Source organism: Gracilinanus agilis, chromosome 3 (assembly GCF_016433145.1).
Source record: "Gracilinanus agilis isolate LMUSP501 chromosome 3, AgileGrace, whole genome shotgun sequence".
Lineage (NCBI taxonomy): Eukaryota > Metazoa > Chordata > Mammalia > Didelphimorphia > Didelphidae > Gracilinanus > Gracilinanus agilis.
The window spans coordinates 486,915,110-486,936,309 of record NC_058132.1 but is presented as its reverse complement, the minus strand read 5'-3'; the positions used below and the strand labels follow the sequence as shown (position 1 = coordinate 486,936,309).

General features: G+C 38.2%; 1 protein-coding gene and 1 pseudogene across 1 annotated transcript in view; both read left to right on the top strand.

The window, feature by feature from the left end:
* The window catches only part of VWA3B (von Willebrand factor A domain containing 3B), a 253,855-nt gene that overhangs the window by 24,693 nt on the left and 207,962 nt on the right, over positions 1-21,200 (top strand). Inside the window, exons 5-7 of the mRNA XM_044669294.1 lie at positions 3,307-3,436; positions 4,000-4,169; positions 6,358-6,473. Of these exons, the coding sequence (XP_044525229.1) occupies positions 3,307-3,436; positions 4,000-4,169; positions 6,358-6,473 (416 nt within the window). The remainder of the gene's footprint in view (positions 1-3,306; positions 3,437-3,999; positions 4,170-6,357; positions 6,474-21,200) is intronic.
* On the top strand, positions 15,114-16,035 carry LOC123239175 (annotated as a pseudogene).

Below are 21,200 nucleotides of genomic sequence, written 5' to 3'. Positions count from 1 at the left end.
GGTCACAGGATGCCAAGAGCCAACTCCACCAGGTGATCCAAGGTACCCAGGTAGGGAGAGTGAGTTTGCAGTGCTGTCCACCAGATCCCAAACCACTTCCCCACTTGGTGCAGCTCTGCAGGTCTGTTGTCCACTTGCTGAAAGCCTTCACCTCTCAGGATCCCAGGGAATCTGGATGCAGTTTTTCCCTAACTCTGAGATCTCCCAGGGTTAGCAACAGTTATGTCCAACCACTAATGGAGTCCCTCTCAGAGCACAAGCCCACTTCCTGCTCCTTCATTCCATCTTGGAATCCTCCAGTCCTTCTTGCTAGGTCCAATACATACTAAATTAATTGCTAAATAACCCTCACGACAGTATATATATATATATATATATGTATATTTGCTAGTGTCCCAGCCTCTTCTATTCTCCACATCACAGAAGGTATCATCTGGGAGACAGACATGTTCATTCAAATGACATCTTTCATGCTTCTACCTTTCAGTTCACTCTTTGGAGGTAACAATTCACAACTGATTCTTTAAGTATTCCAGTCATATCTGTACATGATGTTCTCTTGGTTCTACTCATTTCATTGTTCGTTATCCTGTGTAGTTCTTTCCAAGTTTAAAAAAAATCAGTCTGCTCGTTTTTCTTGTGGAGCAGAGGTTGGTCTTCATTTCAATTCCTCCATCCCACCTTGAACCCTAACTCGTGACAAAACAAAATATACAAGCAAAAATAGTTGACATCTATGTATACATTATTGTCTCTCATCTCTTTGTTATGGGGGCCTAAACTGGTTTTGCCATTTTTCTGAATTTGATTTTCTTTTAGTGATCTTTTCATTTATGTTGTGAACATCGTGCATTTTGTTCTCTTGGTTCTGTGTATTTTAATTTCCATCAGTTCACATAACTCTTCCAATGTTAATTATATTCATTATTTTTAGTGAGCAACAATATTCCATCAATTCACATATTTTAGTTTTTTTCAGTCACTTTCTGATCAATTTTGCTCATCTCTTTTTGTTTCCAGGTCTTTGTTCTTACAAAGATTGCTGCTGTGGGTATTTTAGTCTGCATTGGACCATTGTTTCTATCTTTGATATCCTTTAACTATAGGCCAACTAGTGAAATTACTAGGTTGAAAAGATAGGTTAGTGATTTTTTTCTTTCATAACTGTGAATTGATATCCAGAATGGTTGATCCATTCTACACCTCTACCAACCTTGAATCAGAGCGCCTGCTCAGAAGACCTATTTTTTTTTCTTTTCTTTCTTTTTTTTTAAACCCTTAACTTCTGTGTATTGGCTCCTAGGTGGAAGAGTGGTAAGGGTGGGCAATGGGGGTCAAGTGACTTGCCCAGGATCACACAGCTGGGAAGTGTCTGAGGCCAGATTTGAACCTAGGACCTCCCATCTCTAGGCCTGACTTTCAATCCACTGAGCTACCCAGCTGCCCTCATAAGACCTATTGACGCCAATGGAACACTGTTTTTGGTCATCTTTACTAGTGTGGAAAATTAATATTGAATGGTGATACTGAATTGGTTTCCTCCTTTGGCCCCCAGGATCAGTTTAACATTAAAACTACAAAATAGTCTCTCTCTTTCAGGCAATGAAACTGGTTTGGGCCCTTTCCTCTTTTGTTTAAATCTTCTGCCTTTGTTAAAGATAATAGGGTTAAGGGCATATCACTGGGTTGACTTCTGTTATATAGGTAAAGTAGAGACCTGCTCCTTCCTTCACTCTAAATAAGAACTATCTTGGGTGATGAAATCAGGTAGCTCTAGTCGCCATGTTGGGAAGAGTGAGCTAGACAGACATTTTGGTGGTCCAGCCACATACTGAAGAGGAATGGATGTGTTGGCATCCTCCTGAGACCTGCTTCTTCCTGAATTGAAGTATTGAGGGAGAAGCTGAGGTCTCTGAGGACACTTCCTTTGTGGCTATTTTCCAATCAAATTTCTTAGGATTTCCTGAGGATGATGATGTTACAAGGGATATATAAGACATGTACCAGAGGAACTTGGACTCTTTTGCCCCTTTTTTCTGATTGCCTTAATTTCTTCTTCATTAGAGGTGAGGTCCCCCTTTTCTTCTTTGATACTCTTAATTTGGTTTTCTTCTTTCCTTTTTTTAAAAATTAGATTAACCAGTACTTTGTCTGTTTTACTTCATCTTTCAAAGTACCAGCTTCTAGTCTTATTTATTAATTCAATAGTTCTTTTACTTTCAATTTTATTAATTTCTCCTTTAATTTTTAGGATTTCTAATTTAATTTTTATCTGGGGATTTAAAATTTGTTCTCTTTCTAGTTTTTTTAATTTGCATGCCCAATTCATTGACCTCTGCCCTCCCTAATTTGCTAATATATGTCCTCAAGGACATATAAATTTCCTCCTGAGTCCTGCTTTTGCCCCTCTTTTCTGACCACATTCTCACTCTCTTCTTCCCAAGCCTCGCTGCTTAGTTGCTCATGCTTAAATCTCTCTTTCTGGGGCCTCACCTTTTGCCCTGCTTGAGGTTTGTGGTTTCTGTTCATACTGTAGAAGAAGTTCATTAGCTAATTAGAAATCTTGAGTGATCTTTAATAAATCAATATTTTAAAACTTAAAATACAGCCTCCAGAGATTTTTATTTATTACACCAATTTGCATTTGTGAGATGATTTGATTTGTCTTTCTCTTTATATTAGTGATTTGGAGCACGCTATACTGTGATCATTTATAGCTTACAGTTGTTCTTTTAGAAACTGTTATATCATTTAACCCCTTATATATTGGGTAATGATCCTTAGTATTATATATTTGTGCTAATTCCCTGCTTTATTTGGATCTGAAGTGTTCATTTCTGCTATTTAATGCAAATATTTTCTATCCTCTACTATTTCTCTTCTAATTCTATAGTAATTGATTTTATTTGTATGCAAATGTGGGATCTATTGATTATCCTATCTTAATTTACCTTAGTGAGATCTGTATGTTTTTAAAAAAACTCAAAGTGTCTGCTAACCCTCTTTAGGGGATGAGTAGATAAAATGATGGTTATGCATGTTTTCTCGAGGGGGTTATTCCTTTCTCTGGGGTGTGAGTGTGTGTTTTGAGTTATGTTTTCTGTCCTGCCTTTTTGATTATGTTTATTGCTCTGTGTCTTAGTATTGCAAAAGGTCAAAATCTCTAGGGGATTCCTACAGGTTTGTGTTTTGGGTTCAGTCTGGTATCACCAAGGATTTCTGATATCACCATGGAAGATGCAAACTTCCTGAGCACTCTATTTCACATAGTCAGGGACATTCATCTAAATGAAACAACTGTTGCAGGTATGATGCTTCAAGCAGCAGAGGGGCCTCCTGGATGGATATTGGGGCTGGAAGTCAGAGAAGCAGATATTCTTTACTCACTGTTTGTCTTCGGGCAGGATTTTACTTCTTTGTCTCTGTTTCCTCATTAGTGAGATGGAGATGAAATCCATCCTTGTAGGCAGGCACCTTGGAAGGGAATAATCTGTAAATGATTACCAAAGAAACTCTATTGTAAATTCTGGATGATAATGCTGATGAGTGTGTTATCACTGCAGCATTGCAAGAGTAAACAGGAAGAATCTTCCTTACCATCAGTGTTTCTTCTTTTCGTCTTCATTTGGGACCCCCCCCCCCATCACTGAACTGTAAAATATATTAATGGGCTTGACCAAAGGCTATTATCCAAATCTCTCAACCTTTTTATGCCCATGTACTCCTTGAATTTATATCTATTTCCCATTAGCTCTTACTTGACACTAAGCTCTGAGAATAAATATCTTACCCCAGTGGCTTTTCTTTCCAAGTGATAGCACAATAAAACTAAAGCACTGGACCGGAGAGGCTCTGAGCGCTACCATATCACCCCTCATCCCCCTCCCCCCCCTTTTTTTTTTGTCTTTTAGTGAATGGTATGTTCAAAGCCCATTAATCCATTAAGTGTCCATAGGGTGTCATGCAGTTGAAATAAATGGTGATGTCCTTGTTTTATAGGTCGTGGCTATTTACTATTTTCTTGTGGGTAATGTTCTTGAGGACTCCAAGAAGTCTCTCCTTCATTCAGCAACTGAGAGCTCACATCCAATACATACAGTGTCCTTCAATGCTCAAGGAGAAGACACTATCATTTTCTTAAAGAAACTAAGTTCTTCATCTAAGGGCAGGTAGGGGGAAAATATTTATCTGAGCAAAAAGGAAATTAACCTATGTGCTTCCAAGTGGTGAAAAGATGTCTGGGATAACATTTATTTATTTTTTAAGCCTTTACCTTTTGTCTTAGAAGAAATACTGCGTTATTAGTTCCAGGGCAGAAGAGTGGTAAAGGCTAGGTAATGGGGGTTAAGTAACTTGCCCAGGGTCACACAGCTAGGAAGTGTCTGAGGCCACATTTGAACTCAGGACATCCCATTCACTGAGACACCTGCCTCCTTTCATATATTTCTTAAGCAGTAATATAACATAGTAGACAGAGGACTGACTTTGTAGTCAGGAATCCAGTTGTATAAAAAAAAAAAAAATTATGGTTGGACTGAATATATAAGAGTATGGTTGCCAGGAATTTAATTAATTCCAAATGATTTTTTAAAACAATTTATTTATAAAATAGAGGAAAAGAGTGAAAGTAGAGAAATGAGAAGAAGGCAGAGTAAGAGATCTAGCTTAATGAGCTAGGCTATGTGCTCAAGCTCTGGCTTATTCTGGCAAGGCTCCAGTAGCCCTAGCCAGAGGGTCAATTAACAAAGATTTTAGCCAAGAGGTCTCCTTTCAGATCAGAACCCCTCTGGAGGCTATTACTTCCAAGAAAAAGCCAAGGAAAGGAGTCAGCTTTTTTCACTCACCCACATGATAGTTCTAAGGAGAAATATAAAGCAGTCCAAGGTCCTCAGCCAGAGCTCCTCTAGGGTCAAGTTGAAGGCGAAAGAGAGCCTTTTCACAGGAGGCTCTTGCAATTTATAAAGACCATTCCTTTCATCACTTCCTGTGCTTTCCTCTCACTTTACATGTACCAATTATAGCTAAAATTTTGCTTAGGATTACTCAGGGGGCAGTCACTCGATTCTGATTCATTGCCTACTTTCATACATGTGGGTCTCAGACCTCCTCATACTTAGGGATAAGTGGGGTGTGTACACTTTTGGTGATTAAATCTAAAAATGGGCAGGGTAGAATTAATCCCATCTTCACAGTTGGGTCTCCCCCGAATTTATGAATCATGGACAATTTATAAGACACTACATACACTGTGCTACATGTTGGGCAAACAAAGAAAAAACAAACAAAAAATACCTGTATGACTCTTGGGGTGGTTTAAGCCCGTGCTTTGATAGGAATCATAGCAATTCTGCTTTTGGAAGAATATTACTGAAATATATGAATAATTTTCTTCCAAGTTAGAGAGAAAAAAACTGTCTAACAGTAAGTTAGTAGGATTGGAAATTCAAGTCAAGAGCAAGGAAAGGTCCTTAGTGGCTCCCTGATCTATCTTTGGCCCTTCTGTGATTAAAAAAGTACCCTAAGAAATGCAAAGAAGTTAACCACAGGGTTGTTTGATTGTTTTTTTAAACTCTTACTTTCTGTCTTAGTAGCAGTGGTAAGCCAGAAAGGCAAGGGCTAAGCAAATGGCATTAAGTGACTTGCCCAAGGTCACACAGCTAGGAAGTTTCTGAGGTTATATTTGAACCCAGGTCCACCCAACTCTAGGCCTGGCACCCTATCCACTAAACTACCTTGCTGCCCCTCAACCACAGGTTTTAATGAGAAATAAAGTGATCTCAGTCAGATGCAGTCTTTAACTGAATAAAACGTTGTCCTGAGAAAAGGTTACACCCAACTGAAGTAAGACAGGGGAGAGATGTCTGAGGCTTTTTCCTCTTTGGTGCTCTAGCTACCAGATTGAATGCCTTAGATTAAAACAAATGTGTGTGTGGGGTGGAGGCCTGTTTAGTTGTGGCTCTCAGGGAGGCATGAATAGAGATGTCTAGAATCTCCTCTGCCTCCTCTTCTCTAAGGGAGACTGGGATTCTCTCTAGGAGGGGAAGCAGGAGATTGGTGTCTTAGGCTGGTCACTCTGTTTTCTTCAGAGAAAGGGTACAAGGCTAGAATTATATCTTATCTATCCCCCTAAATATTGTTCATTTGAGAGAAATAATTCTAATCACCATACCACAATAGGGAGAGAGTGCCCTGAACTCTATGTATGTCCAAGGTTTGTCTCCCTTCCAACCAAATGTCAGTTGCACAAAGACTGTATGTGGCAAATAGAAAATAAACCCCTTTAAACACTTTTATATTCCTGTGAAAAGAACGTACTTGGTTTTAGTTGGTTTAATGTTCACACTTCTGTTTTTCCAGATTTCATGCATTTGCTGCAAGAATTGTGCCTCTGGGAATTCCTGAGCCTTCCTCAAAGAATGGAACACTTTATTTTTCTTCAAATTTAAGGAAATTGAAAGGAAGAGTGCCTCCAGGTACTTGGAATCCAAAGTTGTTATATAGATAATAATTTCTCACATTTCTATATGGCTAAGGTTTACAACTGAAATACAGCATGGCTGAGTGGTCATTCTGGATGGTTATTCTAACACATACTAGCTCTCTGATCATGGGTAAGGGACAAGTTCTCAGTGCCCCAGGTGGTCACATCCATGCTATAAATAACTGTGAGCTGCTGATCTGTATTCTTGGAGGTATTATCTCCACTAGAAGTTCTCTGTGCTAATGAAATCACAGGACACAAGACTCATAAAATGTTTACAAAATACTTAGAGGGAGTTAAGTGACATAAAATAGGGAGTGCTGGGCCTGGAGTCAGGAAGATCTGAGTTCAAATTTGAGCCCAGACATTTATGAGCTATGTGATCCTGGGCAAATCATTTTACCTCTCTCTGCCTTGGTTTCCTCAATGGTAAAATGTGGATAATAGCACCTACCTAGTAGGTTGTGTTATATTGAATCTCTGGGAGCTAGAAGTTCACTGTTGATTGACAGATGAATCAGTTGGATGGAATGTTCCCAGAGAGGCATGTGGACTCAGGAGAGGGCAGTTGAGAACCCTGGGAGAGTTTCTGGGGTCTTTACCTGTCTCTGAGGCTGGAGATCAGGGAATCCCTGTCTTTGGGAGATAGAGACTTGCAAACACTACCCTGCAAGCTCCTCCTGTGTTTCCTGTATCTTCATCAACCTGTATTAGACCACCATCTCTGTTTCTACTGCCCCTAGATATTAGGAAGTCCATCATCTTAGTCATCTAGGTTTCCCAGGGCCTGGGAAGGATCCAGGAAGTGGGCAGGAGAAGAAGAAGAGGGTGGATAAAAGGGTGGATATCTCAACTGATTAGGCTTAAGATCTACTGAAGAAGAAACTGAAAGTTTACAGCAGTTTGCCTGCTCTGGTGTGGCCCTGGGCAGGCTGTACCAGAGAGAAGCTAAGAACTTGATTTCTTCATTTGCCTGCAGTTAGAGATTCATCAGTATCAATTTAAAGTAGGGTCTCCTAATACCTCAATCCCTTACCATTATCCTTCTGTGTCAAATATATTCAAAGTTTAAAGTACCTTCTTGAATTGGTTTCCAAAGCTTATTTGAGAAGGGAGTCACGCAGTCAGATTACCAACGTTACCTCAGCTGAAGAGCCCAATAATTAATATCAATTAACCCCAGGTGGGTCCTTGAAGCAATAACATACATTGACCTAAAGGATCCTGCCTGGGCAACTGTTATAAAGGAGAAGTGCCATCCTATCCTCTTCCTGTACTCCATCTACCTATACATCCAATAGATAGTAGTACCTCCCTTTTAATATAACAGTTGTTATGAGGATCAAATGAAATAGTGTCTGTAAAGTGCTTTGCACAGTGTCAGACAACATAGTAATAAATATTTTATTTCCTTTCTTTTCCTACAACTGTGGGTGGCAAGTAGAATTATGATTGCCGTTATACAGGTGAGAAAGCTGATGCTCAAAAAGATTGTGACATGTCCAGAGTCATAGAGTAGTATGAGATCCAGGGTTCAAACCCAAGTCACTTGATGCAAGGTCAAAACACAAGACAGTAAGTAGTACCCTGCTGCCTGTAGCAATTGTCATATACCTTTGGTAAGAAATAGAAGCTTTCTTCTTAGCCAGAGACTGCATCTCCTTTCTGTGTGTGGCACAAAGAGTCAGCACTGACTAACGTGAACTAGTTTTCATTTGTCATTTTTTTTTGTCATTTTTTGTCATTCATTTGTCTCATTTTTTAGCTTTATGAATAGACACTAGCCTGGTGTCCAGGACAAGTAACCAGTTTTACTGAGTGAATATTGGAGAAAGGTGACTATATATCCTGCCTTTTGCAGGAGGATAAATGAGAGAGAGGTGGTGTGGACTCATTGCATTGCTGAGTTTTGTGTGCTTTTTTGTGAGATTGATTTAAGTTTTTTTGTTCTTCTTTTAAATGGCAGATGAAAAAGTCCTGAGAGTTATAGACAAGTTTCAGGAGTACTATAGTTCAGAGGAATGAGTCACAGGATTTGTGTTTGAGTTACTAAATTACATTCATGTGAGTTATTAACAATAACAGCAATAATAATGATAATAGGTAGCTTTCTCTGCAATGTTGACATCTTGAAGCCCTGATAGGATATGACTGGTGGTGGTCAGAGACTTCTACTACTTATCCTGCCACCATTGCTTTTGTCAAGAGCAGCATTGCTTTTGGATGGAGTATGAGCATGAAAGTGGAAATTGGTACTCCACCTTAACGAGTTGTTGCAGCAAATGAAACATTACTGATGAGGGTAGATGACCTCCTTATTTCAATGAGATTATGAGTCAGGGAACAGGTATGCCTCACGTGAATACAAAACAAGTTAGACAAAATGTAGTGACACGAGAGAGGAAACAATACTGTAAATTCATTCATTAAATCATCAGGCTAGGATAGGAATAATTTTTGCCTACATGAATTGCAGAACACCAAAGATGAACATCACAGGATATCATTGAACTGTGGATGGAAGGGACCTCAGAAGCCATTAGTTATTGAGTTCTTAACTTGGGGTTTCTGAATTTTTTTTAACATTTTGATAAGTATATTTTAATAGAACTGATTTACTTTCTTATCATAGGTAGTTTATTTTATTCATTTAAAAACATTATTCCAGGGCAGCTAGGTGGCTCAGTGGATTGAGAACCCAGCTCAGAGATGAGAGATCCTGGGTTCAAATATGACCTCAGACACTTCCTAGCTGTGTGACCCTGGGCAAGTCACTTAATTCCCACTGCCTAGCCCTTACTGCACTTTTACCTTGGAATGAATACTTAGTATTGGTTCCAAGACAGAAAGTAAGGGTATTAAAATGAAAAGAAGGACATTATTCTGAGAAGGGGTTCATAGATTTCACCAGACTGCCAAAGTGAGTCCATGACATAAAAAAGGATTAAAATCCTGATTCTGGTCCAACTGTCTCATTTTATTGATGAGAGAACTGAGGCCAGAGAATAAGGGTGACAAATAGCATGGCAGGCGCTGAATAAAATAGTGTAGACAGAAAGAGGGAAAACTATTAGATCTCTTTAAGTCTAATAAATTATAATAAGGCCCCCCCTTATTTAGTTGCACGATAGATTCCTAGTCATTTTTGTGTTTTTAGGAAAATATTATGTGGTAAGAGTACCAGAGAGAAGGAATCTGGAGAGAAGCATCAGACCTCAAAGAGATCTCGAAGCCAGAGATTTTCGGACTAGCAAAAGTGACTGGGGAGGTGGATACCTTTAAGAAATAGTTGTATTAGTCATGCAATGGAGATGAACCATTAATCAGGGGGAAGGGAGCAGACTGAGAGAGAAGTCAGCTGCAGATACAAGAACATTGTGTTCTCTTTGGTGAATTCAGATTCCTGTAGCCACAAAGCAAAGATAACAGAGACTAAAAGCTCATGAAATCAAGCAAAGGAAGATTTTTGGCTAGGAGACATTAAAAGTATTTGCTAAGAAGGGAAGATAGCACTTATTAGGGAGAGAGGATTTACGTTTTAGTCATTTCCAGCTCTTTGTGATGGCATTTGGAGTTTTCTTGATGGTTTACCATTTTCTTCTCCAGCTCATTTTACGGATGAGGAAATTGAGGCAAACAGAGGTTAAGTGACTTGCCCTGGGTCACATAGCTAGTGAATGTCTGAGGATGGATTCAAATTCAGATTTTCCTGACTCCAGGCCTTGCACTCTATTCATTGAGTCACTTAGTTGCCTAAAATAGGGGCTAAAATAGCATGAGAATTTCTAAGAGAGTCTAATCCCTTGGGGTAGGGATCAGTCTAAGAAAGCTTCATGGAAGAAGAGTCATCTACTAGGAATAGCAATCAAACTAGGGTAAATTTTTTTCTAGCTAGGATTAGATCATGGCCTCACTTGTATAGGCAGAGCCAGACTAAGCCATACGAACACTTACCTAAGCAAAGTTTGATAACCAAAACGACCCTTGCTGGGGCTTCTGAATATGGTACAGTCAGTGGTTGCCTATCATCTACCCTTGGGAACAATTTTTTTGTATGGGCAAAGATAGAAGATTAAGAGAGAAAATAGGTTAGATTAAAAGATTACTTAGGATTTATATTCTCAACTACTAGAAGGGTTTGAGGTAGCTTAAAACTAAACACAAAATTGAGTAATTAGAGATAAAAAATGAGAGTAATTAGAGATAAAAAATGAAATAGAGTTCTTAACTTGGGGGGGGGTCTGTGAACTTTAAGAAATATTTGAGTAGCTATTTCAATATAATTGGTTTCTTTTGTAATCTTATCCACTTTACTTAATGCATTTAATGCTATTCTTGAAGGATTCACCACTCTGCCAAAGAGACCCACAAAATGTTAAGAACTTCTGATCTAAGTGAAACAGACTGAATTGCTGTTACCTGGTTCATGATATGATCTAATTATTACAAGTGGACACTGAATTTAGCTCTAAATTTCCTGGGAGAATTGGCAACAAGAATAATTTACAGTCATATAATTTGCATTTTATGATTGTAAACATATGTGGTTTGAACAAAACAAAAACCCCTACACTAAATAAATTTTACCCACACTCAAAAGCTAGATTACCCCAGGCAAGGACCTAAAAACAAACAAAAACCCACAACTTTTTTTTTTTAGCTAAATAGGAATTCATTTTCCCTCCCTCCCACTTCTACTACCAGCCCAACAAATTTCCTCATTGCCCATGTCCAGAAGTATATGCTTTATTCTGTCTTAGATTCATCACCACTGTTGAGAAGTGGGGAACATCATCATTTCTTTGCATTTGTGGTTGGTAGTTACATAGATCAAAATTCTTGTCTTTTCAAGTTGTTTATACAATGTTCTCATTAACATCTCTATCTATATATTGTTTTCTGGTTCTACTCAATTTGCCCTATATCAATTGTCCTTTCTCTGAAACCATCTCTTCCATCATTTCCTTTTAAAAAAAATCCTTACCTTATGTCTTAGAATCAGTACTAAGTATTGGTTCCAAGGCAGAAGAGCAATAATGTCTAGGCAACTGGGTAAGTGACTTGCCCAGTGTAGCACATCTCAGAAGTTTCTGAGGTAAGATTTGAATCCAGAAACTCTCTTCTCTAGACCTGGCTCTTTATCCATTGAGCCACCTAGTTGTTCCTCACCTCCTCCTACCATTTCTTACAGCACAATATCCTATTATATTCACATACCATAATTTGTTCATCCATTTCCCAATTGATGGATATCCCTTTAATCACCAGATCTTTGCTACTACTAAAAGAGTGTCTCTATAAATATTTTTGGGTCCTTCTCTTTTTTTTGATCTATTTGAGATATAGGTTTAGTAGTAATATCATCCTAAGGTTATTTCCTTAGTCTTTCTAAAATCTCAGTTTTGTCATCTGTAAAGTGGGGATGTTAATGTCATACCTTATAGGGTTATTGTTAGGCTGAACTGATTTAATATATGTAAAATATTTTGGAAATTCTAAAAAATTTTTTTAATTTCAGTGATTATTATAAACATGAATTAATATTGGTATTTTCATCTCCAAATGCTCATTAATCACTCCAAAAGAAAATTCCAAAGAATAATCTATTCAGTTATTTAGTCATTTTTTCCCAAACTTCATAACCATCAACAACATTCAGAAAAAAATTCAAATATGGAAACTGAAACAAAAAACCCCAAACTTTAATTATTACAATTTCTCTGAAAAAAAAACACAACAAAAAAGTACCATGTACATTCACACACTTTAATAGGAAAGAAATAAAAAATATATTTAAAAACAAGCACTTTCTGAGAAAGATCTAGAGCCATGGTGGCGAACCTATGGCATATGTGCTAGAGGGGACACTCAGAGCCCTCTCTATGGGCACTGTGGCCCCAGCACAGAGTTTGCTAGAGTTCATTACCAGAAAACCAGAGGGACTTTGGGACTAGAGGGATGCAGGGCCAGGCTGCTCCCCTCCCCTACTCCAGGCTTGCCTGACGACATCACCTGCCCCTCTAAAGGTTTCCCCATCACTGATCTAGAGGTATAAGTGTACTGCAAGCTCAGTATGAGTCCACAGTGTAATGGGACAGTGGAGAAAGCTATCTCAGTCTTAGATAGCATCACAAGGGGCAGGAATAGGGAGGTGATAACACCACTGTACTCTGCCCTTAGCAGACTTCATTTGGAGCATTGTTTGCTTTGAAGTGTCCTAGTTTAAGAAAGTCATTGATAAACTGGAATCCAAAGGAAGGCAATCAGAATGGTGAAGGGCCTTGAGTCCATATTGTGTCAGTCAGTCAGAAACATTTATTAAACATCAGGTAGGTGCCAGGCACTGGACTAAATGTTTGGATACAGAAAAGCCCTCAAGAAGCTAACGATCTAATTGGGGAAAGCAGCACACAAAAGGAAGCTGGTCTTGGGACTGCTGAGGGGAGTAGTGGGTATGATGGAGAAGTCCAAAGGAGTCCAGCCAATTGGAAAATTGAGCATGTTGAGATGAAGGAACTAACAGTATTTATCTTGGACAGAAGAGACATGAAAATTTTTTTGCAAGTATCAATGGACTGTCATGTGGTGGGGGTTAAACTTGTTTTGTTTGTTCCCAGACGATAGAAAAAGAAGCAATGAGTATAAGTCGCAGAGGGAAATTTAGAATTGAAGTCAGAAAATTTTTTCTAATATTTTTGTTGCTATTACTCAGTTGTGTCCAACTCTCCATGACCCCATTTTAGAGTTTTCTTGGCAAAGACAGGGTGAAATGACTCTCTTAGTGTCACATAGCTAGTAAATGTCTAAGGACAGATTTGAAATTAGGAAGATGAGTCTTCCTGATTTCAAGCTCAGTGCTCTATCTACTGCAACACCTAGCTGCTCCTCCTAATGCTTAGGGCCAAATAAAAGAGGAATGGGCTCCTTTTTAGGGGTTCCCCTTCCTTGGAAGTCTTCTAACAGAAGCCATACAATTACATTTTGGTATAATTCAGATTCCTTTCATTTATAAGATATATTTGATGACTGCTAAGATCCCTTCATGTTCAAATTATGTGATTCTATAGGACTGTGATTTTTGTTTCTCTTCTGAATACTCTTCCATATTTTTGTTGTTCTTGTTTACAGACACTAGCCGTGTGACTCTGGGCAAGTCACTTCATTTTGTTTGGCTCAGTTTTCTCATCTGTAAAATGAGCTGGAGAAGGATATGACAAACCATTCCAGTACCTCTGTCAAGAAAACCCCAAGTAGGGTCAAGAAGAGTCAGTCAGGACTGAATGACAATTGTTTGCAAAATTGTAGTCTGTTTTGTAGTTGATAATAAGTGACTCATAATTACATTTTACTTTATTATATGTGGAGTGCTTTCCTATGAGGAATCCTATAGGTTAGAGGTTATGCTATTGGCAATGATTTTTCATCCTCATTTTACAGATAAGGAAACTGACCTCCCGGTTTCTCTCAGTTCCAGAAAGAAATGAGTGTCTATGGACTTGGGCTACAAGAATATGATCCTGAATATTTTGTTGCACCAATAGAACTGTAATTCATAATGGAAGTTAGAGGAACAAATGGGTCTGAAATCAGTGAGAGTGATTATCAGGCAGCATTTCCAGCACCAAGATGGCTCTCCAAAAGATTACCAATATAGTGACCTTGGGAGATTTGCCTTAAAAATATCAGTACTAGTCCATTGTTTTATTCAGTGAAAACCAAGGTGTGAGGCAAGTTACACAGTCACATGTCGGGTAAATGGAAGGTCCAGACCTTCAGATTTCTCTGCACTATTTATCATATTGCACATCTCTTGTCAGCACAGCAGCTTTAACATGGCTGATTGCTACTGGGAAGTATCAATATTTAGAAAAGAGCTTGGAATTTTTTTTAAACCCTTACCTACCATCTTGGAATATATTATTTCCAAGACAGGGGAGTGGTAAGGGTTAGGCAGTGGGGGTTAAGTGATTTGCCCGAGGGTCTCCCAACTACAATGTGTCTGAAATAGAATCTGAACCCAGGATCTCCTGTCTCTAGGCCTGACATTCCCTTCTCAGGTGGGCACTTTTGTCAGGCAATCAGAGATTAAGTGACTTCCTCAGGACAAGTCACTGCATCTTGTTTGCCTCAGTTTTCTGGGTCACACAGCTAGGAAGTGTCTAAGGCCAAATTTGAACCCAAGACTTCCCATTTCTAGTCCTGACTCAAACCACTGAGCCACCTAGTTGCCCCCCCCCCCCCGAATTGTTTTTAAACCACTAATTAAGAGCACTTGAATCCCCCGAGTTCTCTGCCATATCTCTGCAAGGAGAAGGCTTCAGCTTGAAAATATTCTTCAGGATTAATGTAAAACTGACTTCCTTGTTCTTAAAAGAATCTCAGCAAGACCCCTGAAGAATGACGAATATTAAGAAAAATGGAGCCCAGTGCAGAAGACTCTCAGAGACCTCCGCCAACGCCTCCTCTGCAGAGACCCTGATCTGCAGTGACGTTAGTGAGATCTATCTCTCGAGACCCTGCGCGGAGCTTCTCACAAGGCTGTTGTCGAGTTGGATAGAGAGGGAAAGTGGTACGTACATCCGCAGACGCTGAGACGCCAATACGCTAGACGCGACTCGCGAGATGAACTGTCATGACCCATTTCCACCAGGGTCTTATGAATAGGGCTTCGAAGAAGGTCACGGCCTCCACATATGACCAGAAGGCAGATGAAGATCTACGCAACTGGATAGAAAAAGTTACAAACTTGAGTATTGGGACCAACCTTCAGGAAAGCTTAAAAAACGGGATAATCCTCTGTGAACTTATAAACAAACTACAGCCAGGTTCAGTGAAGCCGGTCAATGTGTCCTTATTAAACTGGCCTCAATTGGAGAACGTTGCAAACTTTATTAAAGCCAGTCTGGCTTACGGTGTGAAGCCACGTGACATCTTTGAAGCAAATGATCTTTTCGAAAATAGAAACATGACCAAAGTTCGGGCCACGCTGGCAGCTTTGGCAAAACTGGCAAAAACAAAGGGATTCCACACGACGCTGTAGAAAGGCAATTTGGCTGAAGAGCAGAAGGAAGTGTAATTGGCAGGCAGATGGGAACCTAAGGCTAAGCAAGAATGACTGTCTGTAGAAATAGGAGGTACCTTTCTGATCCTCAAATACAAGCAAACCGACATGCCTTTTGACCTGACAACAAACAGTTCCTCTGCAGACGGATGCTAATAGGAACTAGTCCCGCTAGAATGCTAGCACAAGATACCGGAAGAGCCATCTATGATCAGAAGCAAACATTAGGACCAATGGATAACTTAACAGTTTCACCACAGATGGGTACCAACAAAGTTATTCCTGCAAAGGAATGAGTGTTTATACGCTTGGGTGACAAGTATATGATCCTAAATATTTTGCTGCACCAACAGAACCTCTAATACTTGATGGAAGCCAAGGAGCAGGAACAAATGGGTCTGAAATCAGAGACTGTGATTATCAGGCAGACTTTCTAGATGAATATCATGGGAACTACCAAGATGGCTATCCAAGAGATTACCAATATAAGTGACAAGGGCACTGATTATTAGATTTACCCAAGAAAGCTCAGTCCATTGTTTTATTCAGTGAAAACCAAGCTAACCTTGCATAATTTTTATCTTCTTTTCCTAAAACACTATTATGTTTATTGTACCTAAAAGAAACATTGCCTTATATACATTCCTTTTTACTTTCTCTGCCTCTTCCCTAAATAGATGCCTTTTAGTGTTATTAAGGTATATTCTACAGCATAACCAGTAATTCTCATATGGAATAAAAAGGAATACTGTGAAAGGTGGCTTCAGTTCTTTTATTGTAGATTATGCATTTTTACAGTCTTTTACTTAAACTGATATTTTGTGGGCTACAGGAAGCTTTTTTAAATTTTTACTTTTTCTAGTTTAGAAACAGGTTTCTATGGGAGACTGAAATTTTTGTGTTTATTGTCAAATGTGTTCTTTGCCAACTAAATATAAGATTCAGCATTTTAGAGATTTAAGCATCATTGTTTCTACTGTATTATTTGCTAATTTTAAAATAAAGTTGTTGTGATGGACTGGTACCCACAAAATGAAAAAAATCTGAGAAATGCTTCTAGCTAACCTGGTAGCTATATGGAGAATATGAGAGAATTGAGGGGAAAATCATAGGAAGGGATAGGAGAGATGAGTCCCAATAGAGGGAGCAACTTCATGGATGAGGTCGTAGATTGAATGAAGTGTTGGGAGATAGAAAAACACTTTAATAGTTAAGAAAGCAGGGCCATATTGCAAACAGTTGGCCAAAAGAAACACCTCAAGATTTTCACTTCCGTCATTTCCAAAACAAATTTGCTATTTCTATATTAAACTTGTTTGTTGGTTCCCTAATCAAATGATTTTTATGTTAAAATAAAATAAAATAAAGTGATGAATATGATAAAAAAGAAGAAAAATGCAAATGAATTCTGATGGTTCTTATTAGAAAAAATTCCGGGAATGAGAATCTATAGCCAAACAGATTATTAGTTAAGTTCTTAGAGAAATCTTCATTTTACTTGAAAGAACTAACCTATTGGAAAGGGTTATTTTTTTACTCAGATATCTTATTTTCCTAATTATATGTAATAACAATTGTCAACATAAGTTTTCCAAAGTGATAAGATCCAAATTGTCTCTCAACTCCCTTTCCTCCCTCCTTTTGGAGATGGTAAGCAATTATTATTATTTTTTTACCAATTACATGTAATATCAAATTTTCACACAAGTTTTCCTAAGCTATATAACTGAACTTATCTCCCTTCTCCTCATGCTGACAGGCAATTTGATTGGTTATACTTGTATTATCATGCAAAACGTATCTCCATATTGTTCATTTTTGTTAGTAATCTTATAAAACCAAATCCCCAAAATATAAACCCATATAAACGATGGAAAAATTGTATGCCTTCATCTACCTTCTGACTCCAACAGTTCTCTCCCTGGAGATGGATTCTTTGTCTTAAGTCCCTCTGAATTGTTCTGGGTCATTGTATTGCCTATGATAGCTAAGTCTATCACAGTCCATCATTCCACAATATTGCTGTCTCTGTATACAATGTTTTCCCAGTTCTACTTATTTCACTCTGGATCAATCCAGGAAGAACTTTCTAGTTCTTTCTGAAATCATGCTGTTCATTTCTTATAGCACAACAGTATTCCATCAGATGATAAGCAATTTGATCTGGATTATACATGCGAAACATACTTCCATATTGGTCATTGTTTTAAGAGGATATTCAGATAAAATCAAAACTCAAAATAAAATCGTAAATAAACTGAGGTGGAAGATAGAGGGTTATACTATGATGGATCACTTAAATGTTGGTGAATAAAACCAGAGAGTATTTTTCTATAGAGAACTAGCCATCAGAACTGAAACCATCTAGTCCAGTGATGGGCAACCTTTTGAGCTTGGTGTGTCAAAATTGGTCAAAAACCAAGCATAACTTGGGTGGTGTGTCACTTCAAGAAAAAAAACAACCATAATTTTGCGATATTTATAGTTTAAATAACAAACATGTATGATTGTAATATATAACTATTTAATAAACCAAAATAGGTAAATTAATATAGGTAGAATTGTCATCTATAGTGCACACAATAGCAAATGTTTTATTCTTGGCATGTGGCCCCATACTTCTCTGTATGTGGCTGCATGCGGCCACATGTCATCGAAAATGGCTATGCATGTAGTGCTGACACACATGCCATAGGTTTGCCATCACCGATCTAGTCCTACCCTTCCACTTTACAGATGGGGAAATTCAGCTCCTTGGAAGTTCACAGCTCTACACTGGGACATCTTTTCTCTTCCTATACTCTCTCTTTTTGAGTACATCAGTTCCCAGGAGTTTTATTATAAGATGACTCACAAATCTATATAACTAGCCCCTATCTCTTTCTGAGTTCTGGTCCTGTATTTCTATTGACTACTTCAAAATGGATGTTTTGTTTTTATAAAAAATCCAACACGTCTTAAACAGAGCTTATCTTTCTCCAAAACATTGTCTTCCACCCAATTTTAAATAAATAAATAAAATTTAAAATTTATGTTGTGAGAACTACTATCCTCCTGGTATCAGGTTCATAACACTGATATCTTCCTTTAACCTCATTTTCTTAGTCCCCATTAGCCGACTGGCTGCCAAATTTTACCATTTTAACTTTCACAATCTTTCTCACATTTGATCCTTTCTCACTACTTACAGCCACCACTCTTAAGTCCCTCATCACCTGTTGCCTGGAAAATTCTAATATCCTCTTGACTATTCTCTATGCCTCTAGTTTCTTCCCATTCCAGTCTATCATTCTGTCAGTTGTCCAAATAATTTTTCCTTAAGTGTGAATCAGACTAGAACATTTCCTTACTTGGTAATGTCCAAGGACTTCCAGTTCCTTCTAATGTTGATGATAAATTCCCTTCTTTGGCTATAAAATGAAATCAATTAAAAAAAATCTAGCAGGGGGCAGCAAGGTGGTTCAGTGAGTTGAGAGCCAGGCCTAGAGATGAGAAGTCCTGGGTTCAAATGTGAACTCTGACACTATCTAGCTATGTGACCCTGGGCAAGTCACTTAACCCTCATTGCCCAGCTCTTAATGGTCTTCTCCCTTAGAATCTATATGCAGTATTAATTATAAGATGAAAGGTTAGAATTTAAAAAAATGAAGATAAAATAATCATCTAACAAATACCTGTGTGCTAGGTATTTGGGGATGCAAAGATTATGTCTGATGCTCAAGAAATAATTTAATCATGGAAATATTCATCACCTGAAGGTTTGCCAATAGTTCAATTTATTAGCTATGATGACTCATGACTAGGTTTTTTTAAAAAAGTTAAAATAATATGCATTTTATTTTATATATATATTTGTATAACCCAGATCAAATTGGTTAACATTTCTGAGAGGAGGGAGGGAAGGAAAGGAGGGAGACAATTTGGATCTTATCATTTTGGAGAATGTATGTTGAAAATTGTCATCACATGTAATTGGGGAAAATATTTTTGAATAAAGAAAAACAAGTTAAAACAACGAAATTTTGATGTAATTTTTGAAGCCAATCCAAGGTTTTATTTTTGAGCTACAAAGTTTCCCTCCAAAAGCAAAAACAAAAAACCTCAACCTCAACCAAAAACCAATTGCTGAACTGCAGGAGTCTTTGAAATTAGTTGTCACCTAGAACAACTTGGCTAATTAAAAACTAGATTTCCTGGTATCATGCTTCAAGAAATGGAATGTCATGAATGATTGCAGTCTGAGAACTCCAGGTCAGCCAGAAAAAAAGAATTCTTAGACTCATGTCTTGAGCCAGAGTGTTCGCCACACAGAGTGTCTGGAAAGGGACCAAAATAAATTCAGTTAGGAAAAAATTTCAGCCTTGACTTGGGCCTAATGCAAACAGTGAGCAAACAGTAAGTGACTGAGGACCCTCCTTTCTCTGTCTCTATTTAATACTAGGGGAGTTTATTGACAATGGTACACATCTTGAATCTAGATACTGGTGGTTTTGGGAATCTTGTTCAATATATGTATCACATTGCTTAGAAATAGATTGATGAAAATATGTGCCATTAATTTAATAAAGAGCTATACTTTGATAGAAAATGTATAAAGCCATGAATCACATATCTATGCACAAGGAAGACCTAATTGCTAGGACTACATCTCCAGAGGCATGCATTACCATTAGCTCCTTAAGCAAAAGAATAGCACTAAGAAAAATGAATTATCTTCTCCAAATCTGGTTTTTCACTGAGGAAACCTCTTAAGAGATGTCAAATGCCACCGTCTCTGAAAGTAGAAAAAAAGACTTGAGTTTTCTTCTCATGTAGGCAGACACATGACTCAATTAACCCTCAACCAGCTGAGTAATTAAACTTTAGCTGATGAGCACTTCCTGTAAGCTGAGCTGACATATTTACTTCATATAAATGCAATGCAATTCTTGTGGATCTTAAGGGTTCTCGTGTACCCCTGATAACATTTTAAAAATCTGATGTCTACTGTAGAGTAAGATAATCTTGTAGAGATTCCTAGGAATTTAGCATTTTTCCCCTCAATTCCCGAGGTAAAGAAATATTTCACGGTTTCCTTGGGGCAAAACTGAAAGGAAAACCCCCCAAAAAGGAAGGAGAGAGAACAAACTGAATGCAGGAAGGTAATGGGGCTTGCTTGCCTCTAAAAGATATTACAAACATATTTTCTCTTGAATAGGTAATGGCTATTCTTATAGCTCCACAGCATGACTTCAGGTTTTGTATTTTTGATCTTATTCAACTTCTGAACCTTTTAAACCTATATAGTGCTATTTTGGGTCATATGTAAATTGATTTAAGAGGAATGATACAAAGAATGGGATAGATGTGGTGGAAAATAAGAAATGATAGTACAAAGAAAAATGATTAGGGTGAGTAGAAGGATAAAAGACAATTACATGATACTGTAGCAAGAAGGAAAGAAGGGAGGAAGAAAAGAAGGAAGGAGGGGCAAAAAAGGGAGGAAGGGAGGGAGGGAGGAAGGAAAGAGGAAGGAAAAGATAAAAGAGAAGGAAGGAAAGAGGGAAAGAGGAAAAAAGAAGGGAGGAAGGAAGGAAAGAGGAAGGAAAATATGTGAGAGGGAGGAATGAAGGAAAGGAGAAAGGGGAAAGAAAGGAGGAAGGAAAGAAGGAAGGAGGG